This window comes from Haliotis cracherodii, unplaced genomic scaffold (genome assembly GCF_022045235.1).
Source record: "Haliotis cracherodii isolate W230 unplaced genomic scaffold, xgHalCrac1.p SCAF_1, whole genome shotgun sequence".
Lineage (NCBI taxonomy): Eukaryota > Metazoa > Mollusca > Gastropoda > Lepetellida > Haliotidae > Haliotis > Haliotis cracherodii.
In genome coordinates, this window is record NW_027266264.1 from 20,957,846 (window position 1) to 20,971,011 (window position 13,166).

The 13,166-nt window shown below is 40.9% G+C and overlaps 1 protein-coding gene across 3 annotated transcripts; it reads left to right on the forward strand.

The window, feature by feature from the left end:
* The first annotated feature begins 2,023 nt into the window (after nt 1–2,023).
* On the forward strand, nt 2,024–11,367 carry LOC139461717 (tyrosyl-DNA phosphodiesterase 2-like). Of its 3 annotated transcripts, none has more exons than XM_071243176.1 (7): nt 2,024–2,193; nt 3,067–3,287; nt 3,914–4,026; nt 6,246–6,359; nt 6,518–6,728; nt 8,548–8,718; nt 10,219–11,367. In XM_071243176.1, the coding sequence occupies exons 2-7, from the start codon at nt 3,135–3,137 to the stop codon at nt 10,528–10,530; spliced, it is 1,074 nt and encodes a 357-aa protein (XP_071099277.1). In that variant the 5' UTR covers nt 2,024–2,193; nt 3,067–3,134; the 3' UTR covers nt 10,531–11,367. The 3 variants fall into 3 exon arrangements, with proteins under 3 accessions (XP_071099277.1, XP_071099292.1, XP_071099284.1); XM_071243191.1 differs by having other exon boundaries at nt 3,070–3,287; XM_071243183.1 differs by having other exon boundaries at nt 2,024–2,189.
* The last annotated feature ends 1,799 nt before the right edge of the window (nt 11,368–13,166 follow it).

The following is a 13,166-nucleotide window of genomic DNA, read 5'->3' on the forward strand; positions in this document are numbered from 1 at the left end:
GTGAGATTAAACTCCCCTATTGCTTCATCATCCAAACTCCATGTTTCCCACGCTATTTTTGTGCATTTCCCCCCAAGAAGGATGTCCGGTAACGGCCAGTAATTGCAAGAAAGGCTCGAAGTGAACAGGCTTTCTCTAGTCCAATGAGTCCGACAAGGACATTAACAGCCAAATATCTGAATCGTTTGCCAGTTCCAAAAGCTACCCAGAGGTGAGACATAACTGTTTGAATTAAAATCCTATCGTGACTCCGTCTGGCAGCATTTGACATGTGCAAAAAGAGTCTTTCTGTGACGGATGCCGATCATTAACAACATCTGACCCTTTGTTGCACAGAACCTGTTTGCTGAAAGTGCTTATAATTTGTCCATCCCCACATTCTAATGGAATAATATGTTCAGCCAAGAACTTAATCAATTCTATCTTGTTCTCGGCAAATCTCAGCAATGCCTCACATTTCTGTTTGGCTGAATGCGACATTGGCTTCTTTTCCCGTTTGCTTCTTGCTGTTGATTGGAGACGTACTCAGAGGTGTACTCATCCAAAACAATGTCAACTGTGAAAACCTGTCATACCTGTTCTACTAGGCCTCTGCATGTTCACTATTGCCGCCCCATCTAGGGGTAGTGCTTAACCTCTGGCCGTATTCATACATCTTGAGAATGTTTCTAAACATGTTGTGAGATCACTTTTATTGCCAGAAGAAATTTTGCCAACTTTGAGAGTTATGGGGGAAAGGTGATGTTAGATCACTGAGGGGAGCTTTCGCTCGTCAGATACCACAACTATTCACTCGTTTCATAAAACTGTTATTACACGGGAGCTCATTGAACGGCGTGTCGTGCCTTATATGTTATGGGTTTGAGAAAAGTACGTAGGGCATGGGGATATCCGGGGATGAGTTATCGTTGGAAGGACGTAAACAAAATTATAAAAGATACATTTTCTTTGTCTCATATGTCTCGTATGTCTTCACGAGTAATTACCATGCAAGAACTGATATTCATCACCTTGTCTTGTAAACTGTTTTGTCAGCGATCATTTCGGGAACGATTTTATGATTCTTAATACTAATAGGCGCCAATCAATAAGAATCCGAAAATACTCTTCCTACATAACGGATTGAATCACTCATAAAATCCTGATGTGACCGATCGCCCCATTGTCCCCTAAAACATATGAAAACACACACACACACACACACACACACACACACATACACACAAAATTTGTACTCGTAACCACTGCTGAAGAAACCCTGATGGGTAGAAAATGAAGTTACCTGGAAGATATAACTACTTAACGGGTTTTCTGGTTAACCAGCTACCCTCGCCGCCTATGATTAATCATCTACTTCCCACGTTCTTTATGCATTTTTACTCACACGTAAACTGATTTGAGACACACATAAAAACTAAAATAATAGACATGAAGTTTACAATCTGTATTTCATGTTTACCATTAATCCTGCATAAAGATTAAATAAGTTTAATCATCTCCTCTCCTGAACACATATGTTTATTACCTCGTTACGCTGACGACAACTCATTATGAACTCTTCTGGATTAGAGAATAACAGGACAATTAGTACTTGCCTGGTAATTACTTATTTGAGTAGTGGCGGCTCAGTCAGTATTGCCTTTAGAGCCATACTGACTGCTACTCTACTTAAGAAGTCACATTTACTATGGACCAGTGAAGATCCGGGGTAGAATAAGTCTTCGGCAACCCATGCTTGCTGTAAAAGGCGACGACGCTTAATTTGTCGTAAGAAGGGACTAACGGGATCGGGTGGTCAGGCTCTAACTGTTTTTAACAATAAAGAATCGAATATTGTAGTTTGATTGTGTTAGGATTAATTTCTAACGCCTAGATCTAGTATCTCTGACAAATACTGTTACCTTTATAAGGGACATCTACGTACTTCAAAAACCGAGTCTCTGCAAAGGAACTTCAGCGCGCGACTGCCAGTTCTAAAAATAACTACTATGAGCCTCGTTTTGACAATGAAGGGATTCCCCTTTCCGGACAGGCGGGAGTGATATCATGTCGGTCGATTAAGTCTGAATCAAAGTGTAGTTATTTCACAACAACAAGGCAGTGTCGGCACCAAAGAAGCGCTTGAAGAAAACAACTCCTGGGAAAATTACACATTCCCCTATATCAGAGGCGTATTGCATGTTTTAATCGTAGGTAAGTTTAGATGTTTCCAAGTAGATCTAGCCTATATGAATTCATGTTTGATTAGGCCTTGTCATTTTAATAGTGGTCCATGAGTGCAGAGATAGCCATGACGGTAGTTTAATGCTAGTCACGAGGGAGTAGAGTTAGAATTGTTGACAATGTTGATATGTGAACGTAGAGCATACACGTAGCATGCCCGGATGCGCTAATTTTGTACATTAGATCTAGATCTAAATTGCAGTACACAAACACAAGCTTGGTAGGCTAGCCAACAAGTCAAATCTGTGACAATAGCCAGTAAGGAAATATCTCTATCCCTACTGACCGAAACTAATGGCTCATGACAGGTCAAAAATATATTGTGTTGTAAAATTCACATTGGAACCATCTCAACACAATAAACATTTCAATATTCCCAGTATTATTATTCAGACTGGATCATGGTTTGGACAGAAGAGACAGAAACTAAAAACCTGCAAAAGCCCTTAGATATCCTTATCCCATCCTATAGAGATGGTGAGTTAATGGATGCTCTTTTACATCATAAGCATACTCAGCAAAGTGTTACAGTTGTATCTGGCCCAGAAAACCAGTGGTTGATAGCATGAGCATAGATTCACTGTATTATGAGTATTATGACACACAGTCAGTGTGTGCCCATACTTTGGACTATCACAGAGATGTGGGATCCCTGTGTTCATGGAGGTTTCATGCCACAATCTGAAATACACTCACTCACATTAGTCACATATCCACAAAATCTGTGTCAGTTAATAATTAAGATCCTGCTTTGCATTTCTGACATAAGTTATAACAGCCCCAGAGGTAGATACCAGTAATGAATGGGTAAACCACCAAAGCAGCACCTTTGGGTACTTTCAGCAGCTCCTTGGCTGGATCTCAACACTACTGGGTAGATCTCCCCAGCAGCCGCAGGAGTAGATCCCAGGATGTCTGACAGCGAGGCTGACAGTGATGTGGATGAGAAGAATCTCCCTTCCAGGGAGGAATGCGAGGAGAGATGTCAGATGTTTGCCCAAGTGACTGGCACCGACACTGCTCTAGCCATGTTCTTTCTTCAAGATAGGGAATGGAACGTAGAGGTTGGTTAAACAACTGTTCTGTGCTGTTTGTGTCAATTTGCTGACAGTGCAATTCTGATTTCTGATTTTAAGCCAATATTTATATATCAATAATTATGTTAATATGGAGTATGTCTGTCATGTTTATTTAGTATGATGCCTATTTGAATATTTCATGCTGTTATCATGTGAATCTTTGGATGTCTTATGTCTCATTTAGAACTACACCATTTAAGAAGCTGAAATTTTGTGTTGGCGAACCTAGCTGTTATAAAGCTTGTACTCTTACCAAGATTTTTTTATATGGCCATTTTGTTTAAAAGTTTCATTTGGGTCTATATTTGTTTGTTTGTTTTGACTAATGCACTGTTTGACATGAAGTCAGTGTGTCTTATGTGTGTAAGCGTATCTAAATACAGTGTTGTTTGTGTGTCTGTGTTTTTTTTCCTGTTTGACCATCACATTACCCTTTTGGTCCAGTTTTAAACATGGCCACCATGACAGCCATATTGGAAGTATGATTTTACCTATTTTCACAGTTTTTTCACATGAACTGTTATGAAATAGTAGTTATGAATAGTTATGATGTTCATTTACAATATATCTAAAAAAGAGCAGCGTTTCATGTAGCTTTTTGCTCGTTTCAGACGGCACTGAATGCTTATTTCGCAGAGACAGGGGTTGAACCAGTGGGGTCCGGTCAGAGCACCATCGTTGGCACCAACACACATAGCAGAACACAAACAGTGAGAGCTGGACCGTAAGTGACTGTCTTTATATCTCTTTCCGATAAACTTGTTCTCAATAAAACTTTCAGGGTTCCTGGGTGAGACTGGACCTCAGTACCTCATGCTTGCACTAAGAGTGTACTACCAAGGCTAGGTAATTAAGCCCAGGATTTGTCTAGGAAACAAGTGAAATGCCATTAGCAGGCGAATTGGGAAGACAATTGGTTTGGGGGCAATCTCATTAAAATCAGGTCTTGGTTCTTGCTACTGCAAAACAAATATCTTAGGACATTCTAGTACAGGTTACGTCAGAATGATCTTTCATCCGACCAATCAGATGGTCTCTTACCAGATTGGGAAAGTGACAGTCAGAATGTGCTTTCAAATCATGCAACCTCGAAAAGATTGACACAGGGTATTCCAAATGACTGATACGGGCTGTACGGCTGAATCTATCAAAATCATCTTTATCTCTCTCTTCAATTACTTAAGCATTTCAATGGCAGAGACTTTGCATACTGGTAACCCATTGAAAGTACTGCCATACAAATTCGGCCATCCATTATAAAACTCCAGCATGTACTTTTTTCGGTTTTTAAATCAAGATGTTTGGGAAAATATTTTTCAAAGCATAGTCTGGAATGGAAGTCGCCAGTTTGAAACTAGTGATTTAAATCTTGAGATAGCTGCTTCCTGATTGCTCATCTTCTTAATTGTCATTTCTTTGGTCAGTCAAAGTTCATGAAAGGTCGTTCTGATGTGACCTGTTAAGCAATAGCGAGAACTAACTTTAGAAGTATGTTAGCATTGCATTAAAGCTTCTTCCTGTAGAAAACACCTCTACATTAACATAGCTATGACCATATCATCATCAGTTGGAACATTTTAAGGGAGTACTGGGCTAGGGCTTTCTGCCAGCTGGGGCTTATCACCTGTTGTGAGTCACTTTACTTGGGACATGCAGGTCTAGTTAGGAAAATGTGCGAGGTGGATGGTGATGATGATAACTTCCATTTGGGCTACAGAGCCTTGCGGCTCTCTTTCTCTTTGACTGCTCCATGAGGCATGTGTTTTGTGAAGTGTTTTCTACAATGTTTCAGACAGGTGTTTCCTACAATGTTTCCGACAGGTGTTTCCTACAATATTTCAGTAAGGTGTTTCCTACAATATTTCAGTAAGGTGTTTCCTACAGTGTTTCAGTAAGGTGTGTCCTGCAATGTTTCAGACAGGTGTTTCCTACAATATTTCAGTAAGGTGTTTTCTACAATAATTCAATAAGGTGTTTCAGTAAGGTGTTTCATACAATGTTTCTGTCAGGTGTTTTCTAGAATGTTTCAGTAAGGTGTTTACTGCAATGTTTCAGACAGGTGTTTCCTACAATGTTTCAGTTAGGTGTTTTCTAGAATGTTTCAGTCAGGTGTTTTCTAGAATGTTTCAGTAAGGTGTTTTCTGCAATGTTTCAGACAGGTGTTTCCTACAATGTTTCAGACAGGTGTTTTCTAGAATGTTTCAGTAAGGTGTTTTCTACAATGTTTCAGACAGGTGTTTCCTACAATGTTTCAAACAGGTGTTTCCTACAATGTCTCAGTAAGGTGTTTCCTACAATGTTTCAGACAGGTGTTTCCTACAATATTTCAATAAGGTGTTTCCTACAATGTTTCAGTGAGATGTCATCTACAATGTTTCAGACAGGTGTTTCCTACAATATTTCAGTAAGGTGTTTTCTACAATATTTCAATAAGGTGTTTCAGTAAGGTGTTTCCTACAATGTTTCTGTCAGGTGTTTTCTAGAATGTTTCAGTAAGGTGTTTACTGCAATGTTTCAGACAGGTGTTTCCTACAATGTTTCAGTTAGGTGTTTTCTAGAATGTTTCAGTCAGGTGTTTTCTAGAATGTTTCAGTAAGGTGTTTCCTGCAATGTTTCAGACAGGTGTTTCCTACAATGTTTCAGACAGGTGTTTCCTACAATGTCTCAGTAAGGTGTTTCCTACAATGTTTCAGACAGGTGTTTCCTACAATGTTTCAGACAGGTGTTTCCTACAATGTTTCAGTGAGATGTCATCTACAATGTTTCAGACAGGTGTTTCCTACAATGTTTATGAAAGGTGTTTTCTACATTGTTTCAGACAGATGGTTTCTTCAATATTTCAGATAAGTGTTTTCTACTGTGTTTCAGTCAGATGTGCTCTGCATTGTTTCAGTGAGATGTTATCTACAATGTTTCAGACAAGTGTTTTCTACAAAATTTCAGGGAAGGACCTGATCCAGAGCCTCACCGTATCCGCCTCTTGTCCTGGAACCTGGATGGCCTTGACCCTGGGAGCATCAAGTCCAGGATGCAAGCTGTTTGTGACATCATTAACAAGTAAATAATTATTTATTCAAAAAGGCAAGATTAGTGATTTGTTAGCTCACCTGAGCAAAGTACTTGCTGTCCCATTCCAAACCTTCAACAGCAATGCTGGCATACATGATGTTAAGTCAAATCATATCACATACATGTGAAAGTGAATATCGTTCTAGGGAGAAGCCCCACGTAGTGTTCCTCCAGGAAGTGACCCCCCTCACCCTCCCTATCCTGGAGGATGGGTGCGGCATGTACCAGGTGATCCCAGGGGGAGACAACCACTACTTCACCGCTGTCATGCTGCGGGTTGGACATGTACAGTTTGAAGATGCTGTGGTTACACCCTTCCCAACCAGCAAGATGTTGAGAAACATTATAACAATCAAAGTAAGGCTGATGTTAGCTTAATTGAGTCCTTCATCGGAAGTCCTCAGCGGTGTGTGTCTGTAATACCCCATCTTTGTTATGGGAGCTGACTAAATGAGGGAACTAAATTGTGCATCACCCTCGATTATCCAGGGTCTGATATCGCCGTTCTATGATGGTAAATCACGTTTCTAGACAGGCTCATGCTTACCAATTGTCCCCAAGTAATGAGCAAATTTCAGTAAAATTTCAAAAAAAAAAAATAAAACGCCCAGTTACTGTTTTATTATTATTATTATTATTATTATTATTATTATTATTATTATGGCTTTCCAGAGTTGACTTGTGCTTCAAAGATAACAGGATCAAGGAAGAGGAAGTGACAATACTACGTGACTACACATCAGTGCATTTAATGCATGTTAAAACCCGTGAAGATCCGGGGTAGAATAGGTCTTCAGCAACCCATGCTTGCCGTTAAAGGCGACTATGCTTGTCGTAAGAGGCGACTAACGGGATCGGGTGGTCAGGCTCGCTGACTTGGTTGACTAAGTCATTGTATCCCATTTGCGTGGATCGATGTTCATGTCAGACACTGAATTGTCTGGTCCAGACTCGATTATTTACAGACCGCTGTCATAAAGCAGGAATATAGCTAACTACAAACAAACAAAACAAACAAACATCACTGTGACATTGAGTCAATCCCATCCATGCGTACAGTGTGTTACCTATTACAAATAAAAGCTTTATATAGTGGAGACATCCCACACGTTTCATTACTGATCAAAGTTTGTTGTATTTTTTTTTGATTAATGAAATTAATAGAGCAAACAAATAGAAAGTAACACTCTATATGAGTTATATTTATAGCTGCGGCATTAAACTACAAATAAACAAAAGCGATGTTAAAACACCTCTGAATTAAAGATAAGTCCTCAGTTTATAACAACCCAAATTTGCCACAGTCTGTGTTAATACTGTGAACCCATTTACCACCATAGCTTTGTTTTGGATGTGATGTCACACCTCCATCGCCCCCATCTCTGACTAAGCTAGGAATTTATCCTGGTCATCAGAGAAGTTTCATTGGATGGCCATGAAGCTGTGGTAGAAAATGGGTCCAGGATATTTATCACAATAAAATGGAGATACAATACATTTGGGGGCGGTCGGGTAGCCTAGTGGTTAAAGCTTTCGCTCGTCACGCCGTAGACCCGGGTTCGATTCCCGACATGGGTACAATGTGTGAAGCCCATTTCTGGTGTCCCCCGCCGTGATATTGCTGGAATATTGCTAAAAGCGGCGTAAAACCATACTCACTCATTCAATCACTACAATACATTGGATAATCAAGGATCTGGTTCATTGTGGAACAACATCTGCTTTCTTCCTCTGTAATTGAAGGTCGAGATCACAGGTTGTGAAATAAGTATTACGAAAGTTCGCTTCCCAATAGTTTGAGACTCTGTGGGCTAAGGCAGAGTTGCCTGTAGTATATGTGCCAGGATCCTATGAGCATGGGTAGAATCCCCAAGTTGCCATGATGAAGATCTGGTTTGATCGCCTGGTTTGTCCGAAACACACCCATGTGTTTCAGTGATAAACATCGGACACCTGTGGTACAGTGGATAGAGCATCTGCCTGGGGATCACGCAATCACACACACACACATCGTCATATAATTACAATAATGCAATGTTATGCCCCATTTCACCTCACCTCAAGCTTACATGCTCTTATATTACTGAACAAGGAGTTATCCTATCTCCCTGTTTCCATCTCCCATCATTGAGCAGTTGCATGTAAGATGGTGTAACCATGGTGACTATTTTTGCAGTGTTGTGTGAAGGGCATCAGCTTCCAGGTGATGACGTCCCACCTGGAGAGTACGGCTGCGCACAGTGATGAGAGGAAGAGGCAGCTGGTACGGGCATTCGAGGCGATGAAACACGCAGATCCTGACAGAACTGTCATATTTGGTGGTGACACCAACCTGAGAGACAAGGAGGTAACTTGTGCCATAGGTTATAGAATCATGGTGGCATCACTTGTGTTTCAGTATATCATGGTGGCATCACTTGTGTTTCAGTGTATCATGGTGGCATCACTTGTGTTTCAGTATATCATGTTGGCATCCCTCGTGTTTCAGTATATCATGTTGGCATCACTTGTGTTTCAGTATATCATGTTGGCATCCCTCGTGTTTCAGTATATCATGTTGGCATCACTTGTGTTTCCGTGTATCATGTTGGCATCACTAGTGTTTCAGTGTATTATGGTGGCATCACTAGTGTTTCAGTATATCATGTTGGCATCACTAGTGTTTCAGTATATCATGTTGGCATCACTAGTGTTTCAGTGTATCATGTTGGCATCACTAGTGTTTCAGTGTATCATGGTGGCATCACTATTGTTTCAGTATATCATGTTGGCATCACTAGTGTTTCAGTATATCATGGTGGCATCACTAGTGTTTCAGTGTATCATGTTGGCATCCCTAGTGTTTCAGTGTATCATGTTGGCATCCCTAGTGTTTCAGTGTATCATGTTGGCATCACTTGTGTTTCAGTATATCATGTTGGAATGACTAGTGTTTCAGTGTATCATGTTGGCATCACTAGTGTTTCAGCGTATCATGTTGGCATCACTTGTGTTTCAGTATATCATGTTGGCATCCCATGTGTTTCAGTATATCATGTTGGCGTCACTTGTGTTTCAGTATATCATAGTGCCATCACTAGTGTTTCAGTGTATCATGTTGGCTTCACTTGAGTTTCAGTAAATCATGTTGGCATCACTAGTGTTTCAGTATATCATGTTGGCATCACTAGTGTTTCAGTATATCATGTTGGCATCCCTAGTGTTTCAGTATATCATGTTGGCATCACTAGTATTTCAGTATATCATGTTGGCATCACTAGTGTTTCAGTGTATCATGTTGGCATCCCTAGTGTTTCAGTGTATCATGTTGGCATCCCTAGTGTTTCAGTGTATCATGGTGGCATCACTAGTGTTTCAGTGTATCATGGTGGCATCACTAGTGTTTCAGTATATCATGTTGGCATCCCTAGTGTTTCAGTGTATCATGTTGGAATCACTAGTGTTTCAGTATATCATGTTGGCATCACTTGTGTTTCAGTGTATCATGGTGGCATCACTAGTGTTTCAGTGTATCATGTTGGCATCACTTGTGTTTCAGTATATCATGGTGGCATCACTAGTGTTTCAGTGTATCATGTTGGCATCCCTAGTGTTTCAGTGTATCATGTTGGCATCACTAGTGTTTCAGTATATCATGTTGGCATCACTAGTGTTTCAGTATATCATGTTGGCATCACTAGTGTTTCAGTGTATCATGTTGGCATCCCTAGTGTTTCAGTGTTTCATGTTGGTGCCACTGTAGTGTTTCAGTATATCATGGTGGCATCCCTTGTGTTTCAGTATATCATGTTGGTGTCACTGTAGTGTTTCAGTATATCAAGTTGAAACTGAGTTGTGTTGTCTTCAGGTTGCTCAGGTTGGAGGTATCCCGGAAGATATCTACGACATATGGGAGATGACGGGCCAGCGTCCAGAGGCCAAGTTCACCTGGGACATGAGGAGAAATGACAACCATGAATACCCAGGATACAAATCATTCCTGAGACTGGACCGACTTTACATCCGCCATTGTAAGCCCAGATCCAAAGTGACCCCCGTGTACTTCGAACTGGCTGGCCTCTCTCGACTCCCCAGCCACAAGTTCCCCAGCGATCATTGGGGGCTTCTGGCACACTTTGACATCAATGGCGTTTCTAAGCCAACCTGTGCTTCAGTCTAGCCATTCACATCACACACCTTGGAGTCCTTGTTGATTATCATTTTCTATATGCGAAAAGTAATCAGCATTTCCAAATTAGATTAATTGTTATGTCAAGCATTTGATCAGAATTTATCATTGCCTCAAGGATAGAAATGTTTAAAGATCATTGGATTGATCAGAGAATCATTTTTGCAAAATATTTGTTTGTTGAAAAAGTGGACAGTTCATTTGCCATGTGGAGATATATTCTTGTTTCTGCTGTTGAGATTTCAACATTGTCTACTTACTTACGCTGAGAGTAAAACACGTGATTTGATTGTTGTCAATATTCATGACTGGGATAATTACCCTTTCATAAGAAAATGAATCTCATTGACAGATTGTATGATTATTGTGCTATCATCAGGGGTGAGAATCTTCCGCAGATCCACATATTTCCGTGAATTTTAGTGACCACAAATTTTGTTAAAATCTGATGGCTTGAAGGTCAAACCCCCCTTATCCCCCATAAACACCCCCAAATTATGGCACATGCTTCATTGAAAAGAATTTTCAGCTGAAAAGGAAGATATCCATTCTCATCCCTGTATCTTAGAGAAGGAAAATAGGGTTGGAAAACAACCACTTGTTTCTGTGGCAACCTATGACTGTAAGTTGCTTTGTGTGCTTAGAAGGGAGGTTGTCACAATGCTAAAATGTATGCTGCATTGTTGACAGAATTTTATCATTTTTTTTTCTTCAAATGCAAACACAACAGTGTGTTCAATCATTGTCACATTCATCCCATATACCAGTGTCATTTATTGTCAAATTGTAATTCACAGTTTTCATGTCACATAAACTATATTCATATTCCATTGTCTTCTCGTCTCACTTAGAAAATATGTTATGAATCTTGAACAGAACAAGACTTACATGACTAATAGGCTGGTAATAAATCTGCACTTGTATTGAATGTGTGCAACATATGAGATAACGCTGAGCAGCATGCACATGGAGAATACTGTGTGAAATATATTCCTGGCTGGATAAATGTCTGTCGCCTTTTGGTGTCCTGGCTGGATAAATGTCTGTAGCCTTTGGGTGTCCTGGCTGGATAATGTCTGTCGCCTTTTTGGGTGTCCTGGCTGAATAATGTCTGTTGCCTTTTTTGGGTGTCCTGGCTGGATAAATGTCTGTCGCCTGGGGAAGTCCTGGCTGAATAATGTCTGTCGCCTGTGGAAGTCCTGGCTGAATAATGTCTGTCGCCTTTGGGTGTCCTGGATAGATAAATGTCTGTCGCCTTTGGTTGTCCTGGTTTAATAAATGTCTGTCACCTTTGGGTGTCCTGGCTGGATAATGTCCCGCGACTGTTGGGTGTCCTGGCTGAATAAATGTCTGTCGCCTTTGGGTGTCCTGGTTTAATAAATGTCTGTCACCTGTGGGTGTCCTGGCTGAATTAATGTCTGTCGACTTTGGGTGTCCTGGCTGGATACATCTTCCCGATGCAAGTGAGTTAACTGACTTTAAAAGTCCATTTTCCACCCTTGCCGAGTTAGGATGGTATTATGGAGTTACAATTTGATATTTTCCAAGTCATTTCATGTTTTTAATCAAGGTGCTCACGTGATTTGATGTATTTTGCGATGTAAGACCCGTTTTATCACAATATAGATCTTGATCGTCCTGACTGGGCGCCACCATTTTGGGTGAAACAAACGGAAGTGATACGAGAGGTGGAATCTCATTGGTCCATCAGAGAAGCTTAGAGGGGACATAACTGGTAATAGCCACTGGTGGCGCTATGATCGAGTCTAGCCTAGTTCGGCAAGTCAGTTTACTCTCTTGCTTCTGAAAGAGTGGCTGGATAATGTCTGTCGCCTTTTGGGTGTCCTGGCTGGATAATGTCTGTCGCCTGTTGGGTGTCCTGGCTGGATAAATGTCTGTCGTCTTTGGGTGTCCTGGCTGGATAATGTCTGTCGCCTGTTGGGTGTCCTGGCTGGATAAACGTCTGTCGTCTTTGGGTGTCCTGGTGGATAAATGTCTGTCGCCTGTTGGGTGTCCTGGCTGAATAATGTCTGTCGCCCTTCGGTGTCCTGGTGGATATATCCTGACTGGATGTATGTGTGTAGCCTACTGGAAATATTAGTGTAGAGCTGGCTACATATTAAATAGCTTATTCTGTTACTATCCTGTTTTCCATACATTAGACACTATTTACAAAGGTGGGGGATATAATACAGTTCTCAGACCAATCCCATCGTCGGGCGACGATACATATGGAAGACTTCCTGCTAGTTCACAGGAAGATATATTATTCTGGTTAGATTCTATTTCTATGAACGTATTACAGTTCAACGCATTTCAATGGTGATGGATACAATGCAAGTGCAGGCTTTTGCAGCGTGCCCTTCGGCAGTGCTCTTACCTTGAACTTAAGCTAGGAAGCCATAACGATCTTTAAACTTAAGAACACTCAACTACTCATATATACGAGACTAACAAGCTCCTCACCTTGGTCCTCAACCTAGGCAATGTTTATGTACTCATCACTGTGACGACCCGTGAACATCATGGTCGGAATCGGACTTCAGCAACCCATGCTTGCCGTGACTATGCTTGTCGTGAGGGGCGACTAACAGGATCAGGTGGTCGCTGACTTGGTTGATGCATAT